The sequence below is a fragment of the Cucurbita maxima genome, unplaced genomic scaffold, assembly GCF_002738345.1.
Source record: "Cucurbita maxima cultivar Rimu unplaced genomic scaffold, Cmax_1.0 Cma_Scf00018, whole genome shotgun sequence".
Taxonomy (NCBI): Eukaryota; Viridiplantae; Streptophyta; class Magnoliopsida; order Cucurbitales; family Cucurbitaceae; genus Cucurbita; species Cucurbita maxima.
In genome coordinates, this window is record NW_019272034.1 from 215,780 (window position 1) to 233,739 (window position 17,960).

The 17,960-nt window shown below is 35.8% G+C and overlaps 3 protein-coding genes across 5 annotated transcripts; 2 read left to right on the forward strand and 1 right to left on the reverse strand.

Moving 5' to 3' along the window:
• Positions 1-1,375: 1,375 nt before the first annotated feature.
• On the forward strand, positions 1,376-8,091 carry LOC111492896 (dihydrolipoyllysine-residue acetyltransferase component 2 of pyruvate dehydrogenase complex, mitochondrial-like). Of its 3 annotated transcripts, none has more exons than XM_023142401.1 (20): positions 1,376-1,496; positions 1,884-1,984; positions 2,991-3,078; positions 3,361-3,437; positions 3,616-3,686; positions 3,834-3,877; positions 4,371-4,426; positions 4,501-4,575; positions 4,680-4,772; positions 4,954-5,199; positions 5,289-5,361; positions 5,549-5,646; positions 6,055-6,140; positions 6,219-6,294; positions 6,679-6,746; positions 6,829-6,895; positions 6,983-7,078; positions 7,171-7,273; positions 7,373-7,468; positions 7,562-8,091. In XM_023142401.1, the coding sequence occupies exons 2-20, from the start codon at positions 1,946-1,948 to the stop codon at positions 7,630-7,632; spliced, it is 1,623 nt and encodes a 540-aa protein (XP_022998169.1). In that variant the 5' UTR covers positions 1,376-1,496; positions 1,884-1,945; the 3' UTR covers positions 7,633-8,091. The 3 variants fall into 3 exon arrangements, with proteins under 3 accessions (XP_022998169.1, XP_022998168.1, XP_022998170.1); XM_023142400.1 differs by having other exon boundaries at positions 1,393-1,496; positions 1,681-1,984; XM_023142402.1 differs by having other exon boundaries at positions 1,393-1,496; positions 1,681-1,984; positions 3,837-3,877.
• A 1,416-nt stretch (positions 8,092-9,507) lies between these two features.
• LOC111492731 (protein phosphatase 2C 16-like) lies at positions 9,508-12,567 on the forward strand. Its single transcript, XM_023142160.1, has 4 exons — positions 9,508-11,172; positions 11,280-11,603; positions 11,691-11,796; positions 11,877-12,567. The coding sequence occupies exons 1-4, from the start codon at positions 10,363-10,365 to the stop codon at positions 12,209-12,211; spliced, it is 1,575 nt and encodes a 524-aa protein (XP_022997928.1). The 5' UTR covers positions 9,508-10,362; the 3' UTR covers positions 12,212-12,567.
• A 614-nt stretch (positions 12,568-13,181) lies between these two features.
• Positions 13,182-17,174, reverse strand: LOC111492732 (5'-nucleotidase SurE-like). The gene is made up of 10 exons (XM_023142162.1): positions 16,609-17,174; positions 16,337-16,431; positions 15,972-16,039; positions 15,837-15,880; positions 15,624-15,701; positions 15,380-15,533; positions 14,620-14,769; positions 14,311-14,421; positions 13,990-14,055; positions 13,182-13,612 (listed from the first exon to the last, which is right to left on the reverse strand). Exons 1-10 carry the CDS (start codon positions 16,905-16,907, stop codon positions 13,514-13,516), a joined length of 1,164 nt encoding a protein of 387 aa, XP_022997930.1. The 5' UTR covers positions 16,908-17,174; the 3' UTR covers positions 13,182-13,513.
• Positions 17,175-17,960: the final 786 nt, after the last annotated feature.

Below are 17,960 nucleotides of genomic sequence, written 5' to 3' on the forward strand. Positions count from 1 at the left end.
TTTTTTTTTTTTTTTTTTTTTTTTTTGTCGTGTTCTTGGATTTTCACTGTAATGGGCCGGCCCAAACTCTAGGCCCAAAATAGTCTATTACTTAAAAGAACAATTTATATAAACAAAAATTAAATTGCACTCAAAACTAATAGTTACATCCATTCAATTTTGATATTTATTAGAATTATGTCTTAAGCCTTTCCGTGTGCATAATTATAAATTTCTTCACGTGAAACTAAAGTGTCTACTTTTTTTTTTTCTTTTTTAAATGAATTTATACCTCTAGTCTTCTATATTGTATTAATTAAAATTCAAAAGTAATAATTATATCAATTATATTAATTTAAATGTAAATATCTTATTGTAGAAAAAAAATAAGTTAAACACATGAAGCAATTAAGTGATGATTTTTTTTTTTTTGGCTATTTGGTAATATTTAAGACGGAAATTGTTTTTTATTGAAATTATTTAAAATTAAATAATTGAAAATAGTTATAAATGTAGAAAGTTTCACCCTTAAATTAAAATGAACACTATTATTAATTAGTGTGTATAGTTGAAATTAATTTTATTTCAAAATGAAAGTTTATCGAATGCATCTTCAAAATATTCATAAATATTTAAAGGTCTTTATAGATGATTTTGTAAAATATTATCTTTTATCTTTATGTCATTGCCATTTGCAACTTTGTATGATCGGAAGGTTCATTATAAATGACAAAAGTCTCTATAAAGTATATTGTTTATATATATATATATATATACGTTAGTGTGACAACTAGACCAAAAAACAAGATGATTCGAAAGTTTTTTGTTTAATATATTATTATCATTATTAAATAAACATATATTTTAAAATAAATATGGATGCCTTAATTAACTTCTGTTAGAAAAAAATCAGTTGCATTTTCCTATTTTCCTTTTTCTTTGATTGGGCAATTAAAAAAAAGTAAAGATAAGTGTGCCTTATTTGAAATTAATATTTTTGTGTAATATATTCTTATATCAATGAAATTATTTTATTAATTTGTTTTTTTTTGTTTTGAAAAAGATATCAATATTTATAGTTATTCAATACATATAATTTTACTAATATACCTAAAATCAAAATTTATTTTTATTTAATATTTTATATAAAGTAAGTATATTTCCAGTATTGAAAAAAAGAAAAGAAAAAAAAAAAAAATAGGCTTCCAAGTATGTTGAGAAAAACAAAAAGTAAAATTCTAATTGCCTAAAAGTAGAGCCCGGCCTAACAATCGGCTCCATCACTTTCGGCTTTTGAGTAATTCAAATCGAATCGATCCGAGGCGACCGGTCCCAACCGGCCATTTTTGACAAAATCGGTTCGCCTTCCCGCCCGCCCCTTCTCTATTTCTCCAGTTCCCTCGGTCTTTGATCTCCATTTTATCAGTCTCACTCTCCTCTCATTTACACTCTGCAGCCGCCCCACTTTTCGCCGGTGACGGTCATATTCTCCGCTGGCAACCGCGCCACTCCCCACGGTAAGTCTCTCCACTGCACTTTCTTTGGTCTCACTCTTCGGTCGGCGGCGGCCGTGTGCTTCCCGAGGGTAGCCGCCACACTGTCGTTGGCGGGTTAAAATTAAAATAAATCTAAAATTTATCGGTTTAGAATGTTTGAGAATTGAGTGGTTCGATTTGATCACTGGTGTTTGGTCAAAACCAGATCGAATTGAACCGTGCAGACCCCTAGTTGACACCTAACATGCGGAGAAAAGGAAATAAAGGAAGACAAGCAGAAAAACGAAATGCCTCAACATGAATCAAGCTGAATAGAATTGGTGTCAGAGATCTGCTACTGAACCGTACCCTAACTTCTTCGTACTTCCAATTTTAATTTTATTTCAAACTTTTTGTTCATCATCTCAGCTGCAGATCGATCTCCATTTGTTCTTGGACGACTTATTTCTGTGTAGTTTGCGCCAGACAATATGGGCTATGCATCGCAAATTGTCAACCATTCGAAAAAGGTGAGGTTCAATGCGAATATCTCAGCACTTCCTTACCCTGTGACGTATTTATTCATCTGTTTCTAATTTGATTATGGAATTAATTTCTTTCTGAATCGTTCCGGGTGTAAGCTTCGCGATGTGTGTCCTATGCATGTTGCACAAACAGGAGCGCTGTTACTTTGTTTCGTGGTTGTTAAGTTCGCATAGACTTTTAATGGTATTGCCCACAAAATCTAACTGCTTTGTTGAATGGGAGAAGATCAATATCTTATGCAGTTCCAAGCCATAATTAAACCATTTATTCATGAACTCTTTAAATTTCTAATGGGTGTTTCATTTTAATAGTGCTTTTGGTTTTTGTACAGTACTCTATGGTCCTCTTATTTTCTTCCTTCATTTTCCATTCCTCGTACAATTGGACCTTAGCGATCCTCATAGTGCTGGTTCCACAAAGAAGCTTACGGGGCTGGTTGTATATCTGGTTTTCGTTTCTTTTTGGCATGGGATGCGGTGGGGTGGGGGGAAGTTGATTATTAGTTTTAATCCTTCATGCTGGATCTAAGTCTTAGCTCAAGTGGGTTTCTTTATCTGTCATTATGGGATTGAACAGTTACTCATGCTCATTGATTTACAGTTAAACTTTATGTTGATTTATTATCTCAGGCACCATTGATCTCTCTGTTGTAATTTATGTCGAAAAATTATATCACGTCCATTACTCAAAGCCAAGGAAGACATTTCTTGTTGATTGATTGGTCATTACATACTGACAAGCCATTGGATGAATGTTCATAAACTAAACGTAGCATCATTTGTTTCATTTAAATGCTTAAATTATATTTGCCAATGTGACTATTAGGAAATATCTTACACATCTTTCATACCTTTATTTATACAGATCTCTTTGTACTTTTTACTTCCTTTGATTCACTTTATTTTCATGAAACTGTGCCTTCTTGCAAGGGTTAGGCAAATTTTCCCGGTGTTAATCAGAAATTTTAACCCATTCATGTTATTCGTGCAGTTAAGAGGTGCTTCAAAGTTCCTTCGGCAAGCTAGTGCGGTTCGGTGGTTTTCAGAGGATTTACAGTCCTCTATTGTCAAAAAAGATGGTAAGCAGTTGTTCATGGTGAGACAGATTGGTTATTTTGAGAGGTCTACGCCAACTCCTTCACAAGGGCAGTTTTAGAACTCTATTTTTCTTGCTGATTCATCTGAAGTTTAAGAACTGTGCTTGATTACTTTTTGGTATTCAATTTCTGCGTTTAATCAGAATTTTTTTTGGTTAGTTTAACAAGATGCATTATCGTCTTGATTATTTTTTATTGCTTTAAATAGAGTGCATCCGGAAGCTGACTATTGAAGTTACCCTAACAAAAGTCGCTGTTTTACAGAAATTTGGAAGATCCAGGGCCGCGGTTACCAGTCTTCCCAAAAAGGGGCAATTAGGAACCTTGTCAACTTTAACAACGTGAGTTGCAACCATCATTTTGCCTGTTCATGAAGTCATCAATCTGAGTTTTTTAGCTGACTGAAATGATATTGTTATAATTTCTTCCCTTTCTGCTATAGCTTGTCACTTTCTGCCAGGTGCATGACAACTTCTGGTGTAACTTGTTTTGTGTTGATTTGTGCTCTTCTCTTTGTAGAGACCGCACTTTCTCCAATGTAATAGAGGTGTTTCAATGATGACAACAAGTATTGGGAATCCCTTTTTTGGGTTAGTACCTAACCACACAACATGTACACACACACGCTAGCAAAAACATTTATATATCCATCTGTGCATTTGTTTGTAAGGTAGGATGCTAGGGCTATAATTTTGATCATGACCAAAGTACCTAATGTGTCTTATTTGCCCCCACAGCAGTTCACTGACAAAATCAAACAGAGGTTTTTCCTCTGGCTCAGGTACATTATGTGGTCTTATATTCTTGTTCCATTCTGCAGACATGCATGAATTTGTTTCATTCTTTTTAATTGATGGTCTGCACATATAGCAAGATTTTGACTTGTCAAAAAACATATAGTATTTGCATACTTCCATTTTCCATTAGAAACAACTCTAACTAGATTCTTGTCAGTGATAGAATTGTATTTTGTGCTAAATTTTGCTCTGATTATTTTCTTCTCTCAAATGTTTATATTTGGTGGCAAATGGGTTATATGTGTTTTTGAAGAAATATCCACTCTAACTCCCACGGAGATACAAAGTAAAAATCTATAATTTTAAATAAATTTGTACCTATAAATGCTTTGTTAGTTCTTGTGTTTAAGAATTAATGTCCTTGTTTCTATCTGTTACAGTATCATTATCAATGATATATTTCATGCTTAACTTAACTTCCTGTGGAAAATTTTCTTTATATATGCATTTTACTTAGAATCATGCAACATGCTTCAGGTCTTCCCCCGCATCAAGAGATTGGAATGCCTTCGCTTTCCCCTACGATGACAGAGGTAGCTTATGCTCGCCAACCTGGTTGAATAATCTCTTGTTAAATAAATGCTAAGTTGTTCTCTTTGTTATGCAGGGCAACATTGCAAGGTGGTTGAAAAAAGAGGGAGACAAACTTTCTCCTGGGGAAGTGCTTTGTGAAGTTGAAACAGTATATTCCAATACCTTTTTGCAGTTGGAAGTTGAAAGTAGTTTTTTACTGCCTTTTAGTTGTTGGAATATTGCTCTATAATTTCTTATTCTGCATGATTGAAGGATAAAGCAACAGTAGAAATGGAATGCATGGAGGAAGGTTATCTTGCCAAGATAATTCATGGAGACGGAGCAAAGGAAATTAAAGTTGGCGAGGTATTGATATTGCTTTCTGTTACTTCTCTTTCCCTCTTACCTCTGTGAAAACTAGAAGGGGGAAAGGAGTGATTGCCGTATGATGGCAATGACCATCATTGTAAGCTATATCTCTAGATAGAGGTGTATGGATATTTTGTTTTCTGCATTTGATGTGGTTGACACAAACCTTCTTCTTTAGGTAATTGCCATTACTGTTGAAGATGAAGAGGATATAGCAAAGTTTAAAGATTATGAACCCACTTCATCAAGTTCTGGTGCTGGTGCTGCAGCTGCTGAGTCATCTGCCCCTAGCTCACCCAAGAAAGAAGCAGTTGAGGAACCAGTTCGTTCACCCGAGCCAAAGACTGTTAAGCAAGGCCCTGCTTCAGATGGAGAGCGTATTTTTGCTAGTCCTCTGGCGAGAAAATTAGCAGAAGATAACAATGTTAGTTGGAGAATGTCTTTCTGAATTAAAATTTGGAGACTTATATTTGTAATTTCTTTCTATTTATAGTTTAAATTTTCTGAGTGTAGGTACCCATTTCAAGTGTCAAAGGAACAGGTCCTGATGGGAGCATTGTAAAGGCTGACATAGAAGATTACTTGGGTAACTCATTTTCTTTATGCTGGGCAGTGGTTCCGACAGTTTATTTATTATTGCTCCATTGTCTCACTATCTGTTAATATTTGTTTATATTTGAGTTACCGTGAATATCTCTGTTGTCTACATACCCATTAATATGTTTCTTTTGTTAAATTGTGGCCCATTAATATCTTTTACCTTATGTCTCTAGCTTCACGTGGTAAGGAATCAACCACAGCCCCCAAAGCCAAGGATGGAGCAGGTGCACCATTGGATTACAGTGACGTCCCACATACTCAAATAAGAAAGGTCCGCCACCCCCTCTCCCCGTCCCTCTCACCCCATACACTACATGATAATAGCACTTCTTGGTATTTTCTGGCAGCTTTTAGTGTAATATGGTGCCATTTCACTCTGCGGTGCCTCCATCTATGTTGTCAGTCTCTTTGTTTCCTTTTTCTTTATCAACACATACAAGCTTGCACATGTTCCAAAAACACACTAGTACTGCAATTGTGTGTTTGCTTATACCAGTCTCTTCACCTTTCAATTGTTAGGATGTTCTATGAATAAATTACTTGTATTTGTTATATGCTCTGTTAGTGGCATCTCCATTTTCAGATTCAAATTGTTTTTATTGGATTGATAGACAAAACCTCCTAAATATTCCAATTTGGTGCATGTTTCCCCGAGCTAATGTTTTCAAAATTTTAACAGGTTACAGCATCACGATTACTGTTCTCAAAGCAAACCATTCCTCATTATTATTTATCCGTAGATGCATGCGTTGACAGGCTCATGGAGTAAGTAATTTCTCCATACCTTTTGCAGTTGAATATTAACCAAAGATTTAAATTAATGAGCTGTTGTTTTCTTTGTAGTTTGAGAAACCAGCTAAATGCATTACAAGAAGCATCTGGTGGAAAGAGGTTATCTGTTAATGATCTTGTTATTAAGGTATTTTAAAGGAATTATATAACTGGGTATGTAGTTCGATTGTACCGAAGCATATCATCAGTTTGAATTTTTAAATGCTAATTTGTCTTATCATTTGCCTAGGACCTTTGCATTTTTTCCCCATCTTTTTTGCTTGGAAAAAAAAAACTGAAAGCAGTATGCCTAAAACTTTTAGTACATTCCCTCCTTTCCATTCTCTGTTTGATGTGAAGTACTTGATTGGCGCTTTGTATTTTAGTTGTTTCCCAAGTGATTTGAATGTTTGGAAGTTCTTATTTCTTATGGGTAAAGGAAATAGAGGAACAGTGCTCGACAACCTTTCTATCCAAACCCACCCTTTTTCTTTAAAATATCATTTTAATCTTTGTAAGAACGTTGCTGCAGGCTGCTGCCTTGACTCTTAGGAAAGTCCCTCAATGCAACAGTTCATGGACGGACAATTATATTAGACAGTAAGCGATGAGAATAATTGATATTTGCTTATTTTCATTACCACATTGTGATGTGAATTTCTTTCTTGGTCCTCTCATCCAGGTATCACAACGTGAATATTAATGTTGCAGTGCAGACTGACAACGGACTCTATGTTCCAGTTATCAGGGTCAGTAGTTGTCTTTGTAGATGCGCTGTTGAAATATTAGGCTTTTATAACCATTTTAAAGAAGATTTGAGCTTGGGTATATTACAGGACGCCGACAAGAAAGGTTTATCTAGTATTTCTGAGGAGGTCAAGAAATTGGCGCAGAAAGCGAGAGAGAACACTTTAAAACCAGAAGATTATGAGGTGGAATGTTGTTTGGATGCGTAGGACAATATTATTATTATTATTATTTTCATGGTTTAGGGATTTTAATCAGTAGTTTAATCCTTTTGTAGGGAGGCACTTTTACTGTGTCCAACTTGGGAGGTCCATTTGGCATCAAACAATTTTGTGCCATTATCAACCCTCCACAGTCGGGCATTCTTGCTGTTGGTTCTGGTATGCGGACCCTTTGTCATTCTGGATATCAAAGTATTTTTCATTTTTTCATTGCTCTAAAAAATTATTAACCACCATTCGCACATAATCTTGAACCAGCCGAGAAGAGGGTGATACCAGGATCAAGCGCTGAAGAATTCAAGTTTGCTTCCTTCATGTCTGTTACCTTGAGCTGTGATCATCGCGTTATTGATGGTAAAAACATTACAGAATTATGACCTGCAGTCGTTTAAGATTCTATATAATTTGAATGAGAAGTGTAAGCATTATGTTACATTGTTTGTTCAGGGGCAATTGGTGCGGAATGGCTCAAAGCCTTCAAGGGCTACATCGAGAACCCTGAATCGATGTTGCTATAGATTGATCGACTTCTCCGGTTTTCATCAAACAAATTTTCGTTTTGTCACATAAGCAGTCATATGGAAAGATATGAACTCGACCTCAGCTCTCTTTTCAAATTATTTTCAGCTTTAGTTTTATCCTTACAGTCTCCTTTTTCGTAACCAAGGAGATTTGAAGTTTGCATAGACTACAGGAATAAGGTATATAGTCATTGTTGAGGCATTCAACTTCAAAACGAATCTATGATGTAATTCATTTTTTCGTTCTAAACCGGCCACATACTCTCGATTGGTTGATTTTCATATCAATAACGGATAGACGAAGAGGATCTTTTTTGTACGTTTCATTGGCTGATAATATAGTCAATTGCTTCCATCCATTTCTCATCTTCTAATATGGTAATTTGTTAAGAGCTGGGAGATAGAAATGTGTCTAAACTCTTGTTGGAATGATCTAAGCTTTTTATTTTTTATTTTTAAAGCCATCAGTTCCTTTCGATCTGATATACGATATCTCTATTGACCTCGCCCGGTTGTAAGTGATCTGATATAGGATATCTCAATCGACCTGCGCCGGTTGTAAGTTCTCTGATACTAGAGCTTTTCGTTTTATTGTAACCCATTCATCTGTAACTGAAACTGCAGATTTAAGTTTGATGAGTTGATGCAGAGAATCGAGCTTGAAGTTCTCCGTCGGTTTGCCTCATTGTGACGTAAAGTTTGATGAATGAGAAGCCGAAAGTATGAAGTGTTGCAAGTTGGATGGCAGAGTTTCACTCCCCAAAGGAGATTTTGGTGCGAATGGGGGGCGATGGGATTCATGCATTTGAGCTACATCAAAATGTGTGCCAATTAATTTAGTTGAAAAACTTGAAGATAATGCTTTAAACGCCAATCTCTCACATTCCAAATTTTACTCACAAATAGAATTTATATCTAAAGCTGCACAATCATGAAGAGCTCAACAAATAAAGTTGAACCCTCTTTTTTCTTTTTCTTCAAAAAGGAAGAAAAGAGTAAAGATATAGGGGGAAGGGAGAATTATTCTAAGCTTGATAGGTAGAAAATATATGAAAGTTTGTATAAATTATGTAGACCCCCAAGTTTATAACATAACCCAAATGACCGAAATCGATCACAAGTTACACAAATTACAATTTTCTTTATAAAATAAATGAACTTAGATAGTAAAATCAACCTATGAATAGTTCAATTCATAGATGGAAATCATATAAAACAATATGAAATTGATTGAGGGTGTCAAGATCTCTCAACTAAACTCAGATTCATCCAATCCAAAAGAACTGACATAAAAAAGAAATAAAACAATGCATGTAATTCCCTTTTTCTTTATACACATATATTATGTAGAAAATAAAAAAAGAATTCATTTAGCACCGCCATTCTGATTGATTATTTCTAAAAAATATATATATTAGGTTTGTTGTTACGTGAGAGTAGGGGAGAAGAAGAAGAAAAAAGAGGCAAATTTGTGAATGACAAAGCAAAGTTGTCCACGTGGCATTTGCCCAAACGACCCTCCTTTTTGACAGGTCCATACGCCATCGACATGATTGGTCCCCAGTGGACTTTTCTGTTTTTTTATTTTTTATTTTTTAAGTTTTCCACAAAAAGGAATAGGAAAGTATGTGGACACGTGGCTTTTCTCATGAAAGATCCATGAGTTAATAATCCTTTGGTGGTATGAATGGAGCATTTTTCTGTCGCGGACTGCTTTCAACAATGCAACCTAATTACTTTTATTCTCCACACGTGTCCTTCAATGGATCTGCATTTTCCCAAATCAAAAACTCACCCATTTTTTTATAAACAAAAACCAATCCTTTTTCCTCCTCATTATTATTAAAAAAGGTTTTTTTAAATTTCCCATCACTCTCTCTCTCTCTCTCTCTCTCTCTCTCTCTCTCTCTCTCTCTCTCGTGAAAGAGAGGTTAAATACAGAATCAAAGTCATTATAGAGCTCTGGATTCTACTCCTACACTTTCAACTGGTGGGAAACTAATCGTTGTTCATTTTCTTCTCTCTTCTATTGCTATTTTGCCTAATTTCTTGCTCTTTTTGTTCTAATGGGATCTTCAAACGTTTCGTTCTAGTTCATTTCCGTATGGGTTTTGGCGTTTTGGTTTTAAATAAGAAGGAAGGAAGGTTTTGGTAGAAGAAGATTCGTGGGTTTGGATCGGATTTTGATGAGTTGCCTTGGATCCAGGAAACTCTGAAGTTTTATGAGAAAAAAGAGGCGAACCCTTTTGGGGATTTCTTGTGATTTCGCTTTGTTTTAGATCCATCCTCTTGTGATTTCACTTTGATTTACATCCTTCCACTTGGATAAATGTTAGAGATACTCGTTTCTCATACTCTTGTGTATATAAGAACTGATAACGGACAAAAGATTGTTGATAGTTGGCTGTTCTTATCAGAAGGGGGAAGAATTTGATGAGGTTTTTTGGGGGAATTTGTTGTTTTGTCATTGATTGAATTTAAATCATTGCAAGGTTAGATCCACTGTTCCTAAATAGATCCAAGGATTTGGTGGCTGCTTTTTGTTCTGCTTGTTTTGAGCTTACACTATTCAGAATCTGCCATTTGATTTTTGGTTGAAACGTTGTGGGTTTGTGTTAGAGGTTAAACCAGCCTAGTTTATGTCAAGTTTGATTGCTAACATGTCATGATAGTGAAAGAAATTGGATGATAGATAGATACATAGGTTATCTGAAGGATTAGTAAAGAATGATGGAAGAGATGCCTTCTGCTGTTTCTTTGACCCTTAGTTTAGGTAATCCAAAGTCTGATACATCAGGAAGTCCTAGCCATGTCGAATTTACGCGGCTAAAGTTGGTGACAGACAAGGTAAATTTGTTCTCTGCATCGACCCCTGACTCGGGTCCTATTAGTAATGGTAGTTGCCATGGTTTTAGTGGTATAGTCGATAGCATAACCGTGTCGCAACCAAGTGATAGTAGTCAAGGTCGAGATGGTTTTTGGGGGTTGTTGCCGACGAATGGCGTAAGTTTGACTGTCGATAAGGAAGATGCTACCTTATCTACTATGGGTGACCCTGATGAAATGATAGATGATGGGTTGTTTGCTATTGATGGTGGTTCTAATCTTAATGTACAAGAAGTTGTCAAGATTGGAGATGTCAGTAATGGTCATGTTGTTGCCAAGGCTATTATCTTGGTGGAATCAGGGAAGATTCCTACTAGTGAACTTATCGTGGCAACGGTAAGCTCCGATTTAGAAGTATCGACATCGTCAGAGCTAAAAGCCCCTGCAGTGGTTTTCCAATCGAAAGGGGGAGATGGTGTTCATAAAGGCGTTCGGAGTGTCTTTGAGCAGGATTGTGTACCCCTTTGGGGGTCGGTATCGATTTGTGGTAGAAGACCAGAAATGGAGGATGCAATTGCTGTGGTTCCTTGTTTTTCTAAGGTTCCTATCAGAATGCTTGTGGGAAATGGAATGCTTAATGGAATGGGTCAAAGTTTAACACATCTCAACAGCCATTTTTTTGGTGTTTATGATGGACATGGCGGCTCTCAGGTAACACTTCTTTACCAAACACTTCCTAATTTGCTGCTTTGCTAGCTTTAGATTATTCTCGAACTCGGCGTCGTGTTCTGAATCAAGAAAAGTTTTATTTCATGTAGGTTGCGGATTATTGTCGAGAGCGCATACACTTAGCATTAGCTGAAGAGATTAAAGGGTTTAAGCAAAATCTAAATAATGGAAGCAATAATGGAGAAAACTGGGAGAAGGATTGGGAGAGAACCTTTAACAATTGCTTTGTTAGAGTGGATGATGAAATAGAAGGAAAAGTTGGTAGCTTCAAACCTGTTGCCCCGGAAACTGTTGGCTCTACCGCCGTTGTTGCCTTGGTCTGTTCATCACACATCATAGTTGCGAACTGTGGTGATTCTAGAGCTGTTCTATGCCGTGGCAAAGAACCGATGGCGCTATCGGTCGATCATAAAGTATGCTATGCATCCGATCCCATATAGAATGATAGAGCAACCTCTATCTTGTGAAGGAACTAATTTATAAATATAATTTTTCCACAGCCAAATCGTGAAGATGAATACGCTCGGATTGAATCGTCTGGAGGCAAGGTCATCCAGTGGAATGGACATCGTGTGTTCGGAGTTCTTGCAATGTCAAGATCCATTGGTAGGTTATTTTGGATCAAATCTTTTAGCTCTTGCTTGTGTATCAACATTAGATCATCTCAATCTTTACATATCTAACAGGTGATAGATATTTGAAGCCATGGATCATTCCCGACCCGGAAGTCATGTTTGTTCCTCGAGCGAAAGAAGATGAATGTCTTATTTTAGCCAGTGATGGCCTGTGGGATGTGATGACAAATGAGGAAGTCTGCGAAGTGGCTCGAAGGCGGATTCTTCTTTGGCACAAAAAACACGGAGCTTCATCGCTCACCGATCGGGGCATGGGAGTCGACCCAGCTGCACAAGCTGCAGCAGATTACCTCTCAATGCTTGCTCTCCAAAAGGGAAGCAAAGACAACATCTCTGTGATTGTAGTGGACTTGAAAGCTCAAAGGAAGTTCAAGACCAAATCATGAGAACAAAGAGTTTATCAACCCGAACTTGCCCTCCAAGTTCATAGCTCGATATCTCTCGAGACGGTGGTGCATTTTAGCAGCAGTTCACAACTCAATCCATTTGTACTCTCTCGAGTTTTAATCAGTTCCAAAATATAGAAAAATTGTATATGTATCATAGAACTTCCTCATGAAAATTCACCTAAAAAAAAAGAAGAAAGCATCAGTAATGAAAAGTTGTAATCAATGCTTTTGGAGTGCACATTCGAATACTTGATGATGCCATCTATTCTTTGGTTTGTTTTAGCCAATTCCAAAGTTATGGGGATAATGTAAGTATTTGGTTCTGCTCATATTATATTGTTACTTCATTATTACTTTTCAATGCTGGGATACATTGCCTTTGTTTTCTGGGTTGTGTTAGTGTTGATTTCTTGTATCTGTTTCTTGGATCGTCTCAAATTCCTTATAATATTCATTTCATTTGCCTCCAAATTTGGATGCGATTGTGTTGTCCGGATGGAGCCAAACCATGAATGCCCACCTATACATGGTCGGTAAGAGTTTCTTATTTTATCTTTCAGAAACGTTGAAGAAGTATCCTTACCTTAAATTTCTAGATGGAAGATATTAATGTTTTCTTTCAAACTTATAAAATAAAAAAATAAAAAAATAATAAAAAAAATAAAAAATCTCTTTTCAAAAAGGTTCAAAATGACCCTTATGTTAAGTCTTGGTTAAATGCTACATAACAAATAAGTTTAAAGCAAGGAACTTCAAATTCAAGTGTTAATATTGATGCAATGAAAAGAACAAAGGAGATGAAAACAGTAGGTAGAATTTATTTTACATCACCACAATTTTACCAATATGCTTCAAATTCCATCTCGCAAAAATTATTGTCAAGCTAATGAATCTCTGCAACACTTCAAAGGCTCAAAGGACAAGTTTAAAAAACAAAAAATAAAAATACCACACAAAACGTAAGAGATTAAAATTAAACATAACCAACCAATAATTGCGAACCTGACCACCACAATATCTCTATTTGCAGTTTACAAACTGGCACTTTATAAAACATGCCAAACAGATTGCAGCAAGCAAGTTCTTGTTCTACACTATAGTAATCAAGAATATTTATATATCAAGACCGAGGGGGTGGGGAATATCAATGAAGAAACGAAAGCCGTAATCAGAATGAACTGGTTAAATTGGTAAAACAATTGACAGAAATGCGAAACCCACAAAAGAAGAAAAAAAATGTAGGGTAGTGAGCCAAACTTTAGATGTACACAAATCATTGCTACCGGAAAGGAATTTGATTTATTGCGCTTGATGAAGTGCATTGGAGATCCAATCAGAGGCAGCTGTTTGGATGTCCAAACCAATGTTGGGGGCGAGGGAAAGGGGGGTTATTGCAACCTGTTCGCCAGAGGAAATTTATTTCATCAGAAGTATGAAAAGGAAAAAATAAAGAAAGTTAATCTGAGAAGGAAAAAAAAAAAAAAAAAAAAAAAGAAGATTAATCAGAAAAAAGGGCTTGTACTGGAAAGAAAAAGAAAAAGAAAAGAAAATAGATCATTCCACATGGTTATCGATTGCTTTCAGTTGTGTAGCTGATTCCTCTTAAAGCAAACAGAGTTACTTTTCAGCCAAGGACCCACGGGAGATTCTTATCAGCAAGGATACCATTCAGATGAGAACAGCGTCTAGCTGGGAGGAGTTAAGCACTAAAGATATGGCAGGTAAATTAAGCTAAATTTAGTACCAAAATTGAGGTTGAAGGTCAATCAACTTACAAATCCATTTTCAAGGGCTCTAAAGTCCAGATCATCGTTCTTGTCCTCCTGCTCCTTATCCAGAAACTGCACGTAGAAAAAATGTGATTCCTCATGATTTTATGGATAGATGTATGACCAAATAAAAAAAAAACGATTAACAGATCTAAATAGCTTAGGGGTAAAAATTCAGAAACAGCACATGAGCATGCCGCTGAGAGAGAATCACAACCACAGTTTATTCGACACCATTTCCGCTTCCAACCAGTGGGCACAATTCTAGAAGTTAAAACTTAATGGCATTCTTCAAACTGAATCCAAGATTCATTTTCTAGTCAATACCTCCATTCGGAAGAACTTCTTCACCCGATCAGAATCAGATTTTCTCACTGCTCCAGTTGATTCAATTTCCACAATATTCTGCCTTTGTGTGGTCAAGCGGCGAGCTGCTCCCTAATTAAAAAAAAAAAAAAAAAGAAAAAAAAAAATTATTACTCCAAACAATTAAAAACAAACCAACTGCACAGAGATGCTTCCTTCTAAAGAATATAAATTGTTAAGACGAGATGTTATGAAGTACTCTGGACAAATAACTCTACTTATAAAGAATCCAAATGTGACGAAGCATTAAGTTTTATTGAAGCTCCTTACAGCAGCAGAGGCATCTCGACCAAGTTGTGCAAGCTGAAGACCAAGACTTTGCTGATTGGACATATACTGCCCTGCAGGATACCTGCTGGCCGAAACAGCATTCCAGTTTAGAGTAGACCTCCACACACTTTGCTTTGTTGATTTAAATCCCTGTCAAAAAAAAAAATATATATGATAACTTCCCTCACCATAAGCTGCATAAGTATTATAGAAATAAAAAAAATCTAGAGATAATATACAAGACCACATTGCAGGTTGACTACTTAGGAACAACAAGTTAAGGATTGTGTGACTAAAGCCGCAACTTTGACCATAACTGAAGCAGTGGCCAATTAGCCATTACCTTTTAAAGCTGTCAAAATAGAAGGACCTTACTGAAAAAAGATAATGACTAGTGAAAGAGGAACAACATCGCAAGAGTTGATATGAAGTGGAACTGTCTACAATATTGCATATTGCAGACCCATAATTTACCACATTAAGCACACGTCAATTCTAGGTCTATCAGATTCTCAAGTAATTTTCCCTATATGATACAAGGGAATTGGTTTCCATTCAACTTATAGTTGATTTGATTAAACCACTCAACTATGCATTCTAAAGATCATAAATCACCCGTTCAAGTTCAGGCAGAAGTAAATTCAGACGAAATAACACAACAAATTCCTAATTACAACCTACTAGCATTTTTCAAATATATTTATCCATCAAGATAATTAGAACAATTTTGAATTTAAAAAGTACAAGGACAGTGCAAAACCTTGTTACTCAGCGGCGAAGTAGGTATTTCAATGTTGAGAGAGCAACGTTTAGGGAAATTTTCCTTTTCTATGTCATTGATAGCTGCATTTATCAAAGGCAAACAGACTGAAACAGCGTCCTTGAAATCACTTTCTTGGCTTTGATCCTTCTTCCTGAAGTAAAATAAATAAAGGAAAAAGGACTTTAAGGATAGTAATTAAGCAGCAGTGAAGCTCAATAAGGAAAATACAACATCAACCAACCAATTCAGAGATATTGATATAGATGGTACACCACAAATCAATGCCTCCCTTGCTCCAGCAACGACACCTGAGTAAAACCTGGCAGATTTAAACAATCAAATTTGGCACTAGATCAAATCATATTATAGGAAAAGGAACAAAAGATAATTATTGTGAAAAAAAAGAAAACATTGTGGTCTACACTGACATCTTCACATAACAAACAGAACTTACATGTGATGACCACAGCTCGATCCCCGGTTAATTCCACTAATGACCTGAAATTTATATCAAATATATCCTCGTGACATGTTACTGACAATTGAATTAGGTTTAGAAACCCCACTGCTATGATCTAAAAATGCTAACCAGAAGAGGCTTCGACCAGGAAAAAAGAGCTCCAGATAATGCTAAGGAGACACAATCTGCCGGCGTTCCTGAGGAAGAGTAACCGAGTGCAATTAGGTATTGGAATTTCTTCAGCCTACAGGAAAGGATGATTGTTTGTGTACAGCCAATAGCCAAATAGAAACCAAGTTTTAAATTAGATCAGTTAGCGATAAACACCATGCTTCTGGCTGATGAATTGAACTTCATAATTTAAACCAAAAAATAAAAGATCAGACGAAATATAATACACAAACAGGAGAAATCATCTAAATTGATCATATTCATGACAGGTTAAGACAGATGAAAAATATCATATGAAAGGACAACCGCAGCAATATTCATACCCGAAACTTCATAGGCTGTGGCACCGTTAATTTGAGCAGAAGTCGCAGCAACGGTTTCTCGAAGAGTCACAGAATGACTCGAAACTGATTTGTCCCTGCAGCGCAGATTCCGAACTATTTAAATCACAAGCGTTCAATGTTCAATTACGAAGATACCAAGATGCCAAGAAAAGTGACAGTAATCTCCATAACAGGCAACAAACATTGAAAGAGCGCTTAAATAGCCAAAAGATAAATCCAATCCGCAATAAGACGAAAGAACATCAACTCACGATTGCGGAGCGCAAACATGAACGTTGTAAGAGCCTTCACGAACAAGGCCTTCGACGAGGTAAGTGAGGCCGGGGGAGTCGATTCCTTCGCTGTTAGTAACAAGAATAATCGGCTTCTGAGTTCCGGAAACCTCAAGATTGGCATCAGAAGTAGGAGAATGAGTCTCAGCGGATGCAATAACATCCTTAGATTCTTCGCCATGTTCACCGGCGCCCTTTTTGCTGCGAAGAGCATCTTCAAGATTGGAAACAAGGCCCGGAGGCAAGAAGTTCTTCTTCACAGAAGTAGAGGAAGTCATAGACTTCAATTCAAAAGGGATGATTGATGAGAAATGAAGAAAAAGGAAGAAGAAGCTTGTTCTGTGCAAGGAATCAGAAATCAGAACCCTAGAATCAGAGTTAAATGAGTAGAAGAAGACGAATAAAGCGCTGAAACTGAAAACGGTGAAATTGCTGAGGGAAGATAGATTGGTGGTCCGGTTCAAACGGCGTTACTTTCGTAGAGAGAGAAGAAGACGAAGAGAGAGAGAGAGAGTTTACTGGTTGTTATGGCGTCAGCTAAAATGGAGAAGAAGAACGGGAAATTCCAAAAAAGAAAAAAAAAACCATTTTCTAAAAGCCAAATTTTTGGATTATGGAATTTAAAAGACATTTATAACCTTTTCCCTTCACAAATGTAGAGAGCCCCAAAATTCAAATTACTCCCTTTTTATTGATTCTCGATGCAAGATAACATCCCTTTTTATTCAAAACTTAGACCGACATGTATAGTTAATTTATAGGTAAAATTAAAATGGTTTAATGAGTCTTTAAAATTACAATATTGTGCCTACAATAATAATAATAATAATAATAATAATAATAATAATAATAATCATTATTATCATCCAATTAATCCTAAAATTTAACATTTTCTAAACTATGAATATGCTAGATAACCTCTCATTCATTTTCTCTTAAAATGTAAATGAAAAAAATATTATTTTTCGTAAATATTTTATTTTGTAATTTTCTCGTCTCATTATATTAGTTTATGAGTTTATGATGTGATTTACTAATTTTCTATTTCGCCTATTTTTTATTTTCAAATGATGAGACCTTTGAGGATATTTATGTCTTTATTTATAAGTAAAGATATTTGGCTTATTTAGTAATATTATTGATTGCTTGCCCGGCTTTACAATTGTATATAATATTTATGTTGAAGTATTCCATTTGTATATATTATTGCCCAAATAAACAAATATATATATACATATGATGTTTTCCTGATGTTTTCAAATATTCCATTCAACGTATACTTAATATAAGTGGACGTCCAAATAACAATTAAATGGTATGAAATTCAGATT

Excerpts from the sequence above, each read along its gene's own strand:
- LOC111492896 (XM_023142401.1), top strand. The coding sequence starts at position 1,946 with ATGGGCTATGCATCGCAAATTGTCAACCATTCGAAAAAG. Across the intron at positions 5,647-6,054 it reads CACATACTCAAATAAGAAAG|GTTACAGCATCACGATTACT; the intron begins GTCCGCCACCCC and ends AAATTTTAACAG. Across the intron at positions 6,141-6,218 it reads TGCGTTGACAGGCTCATGGA|TTTGAGAAACCAGCTAAATG; the intron begins GTAAGTAATTTC and ends TTTTCTTTGTAG.
- LOC111492731 (XM_023142160.1), top strand. The coding sequence starts at position 10,363 with ATGATGGAAGAGATGCCTTCTGCTGTTTCTTTGACCCTTAGTTTAGGT. Across the intron at positions 11,604-11,690 it reads CGCTATCGGTCGATCATAAA|CCAAATCGTGAAGATGAATA; the intron begins GTATGCTATGCA and ends ATTTTTCCACAG. Across the intron at positions 11,797-11,876 it reads TGCAATGTCAAGATCCATTG|GTGATAGATATTTGAAGCCA; the intron begins GTAGGTTATTTT and ends CATATCTAACAG.
- LOC111492732 (XM_023142162.1), bottom strand. The coding sequence starts at position 16,907 with ATGACTTCCTCTACTTCTGTGAAGAAGAACTTCTTGCCTCCGGGCCTT. Across the intron at positions 15,702-15,836 it reads TCGAGCTGTGGTCATCACAT|GTTTTACTCAGGTGTCGTTG; the intron begins GTAAGTTCTGTT and ends TAAATCTGCCAG. Across the intron at positions 14,056-14,310 it reads AGAAGTTCTTCCGAATGGAG|TTTCTGGATAAGGAGCAGGA; the intron begins GTATTGACTAGA and ends TTCTACGTGCAG.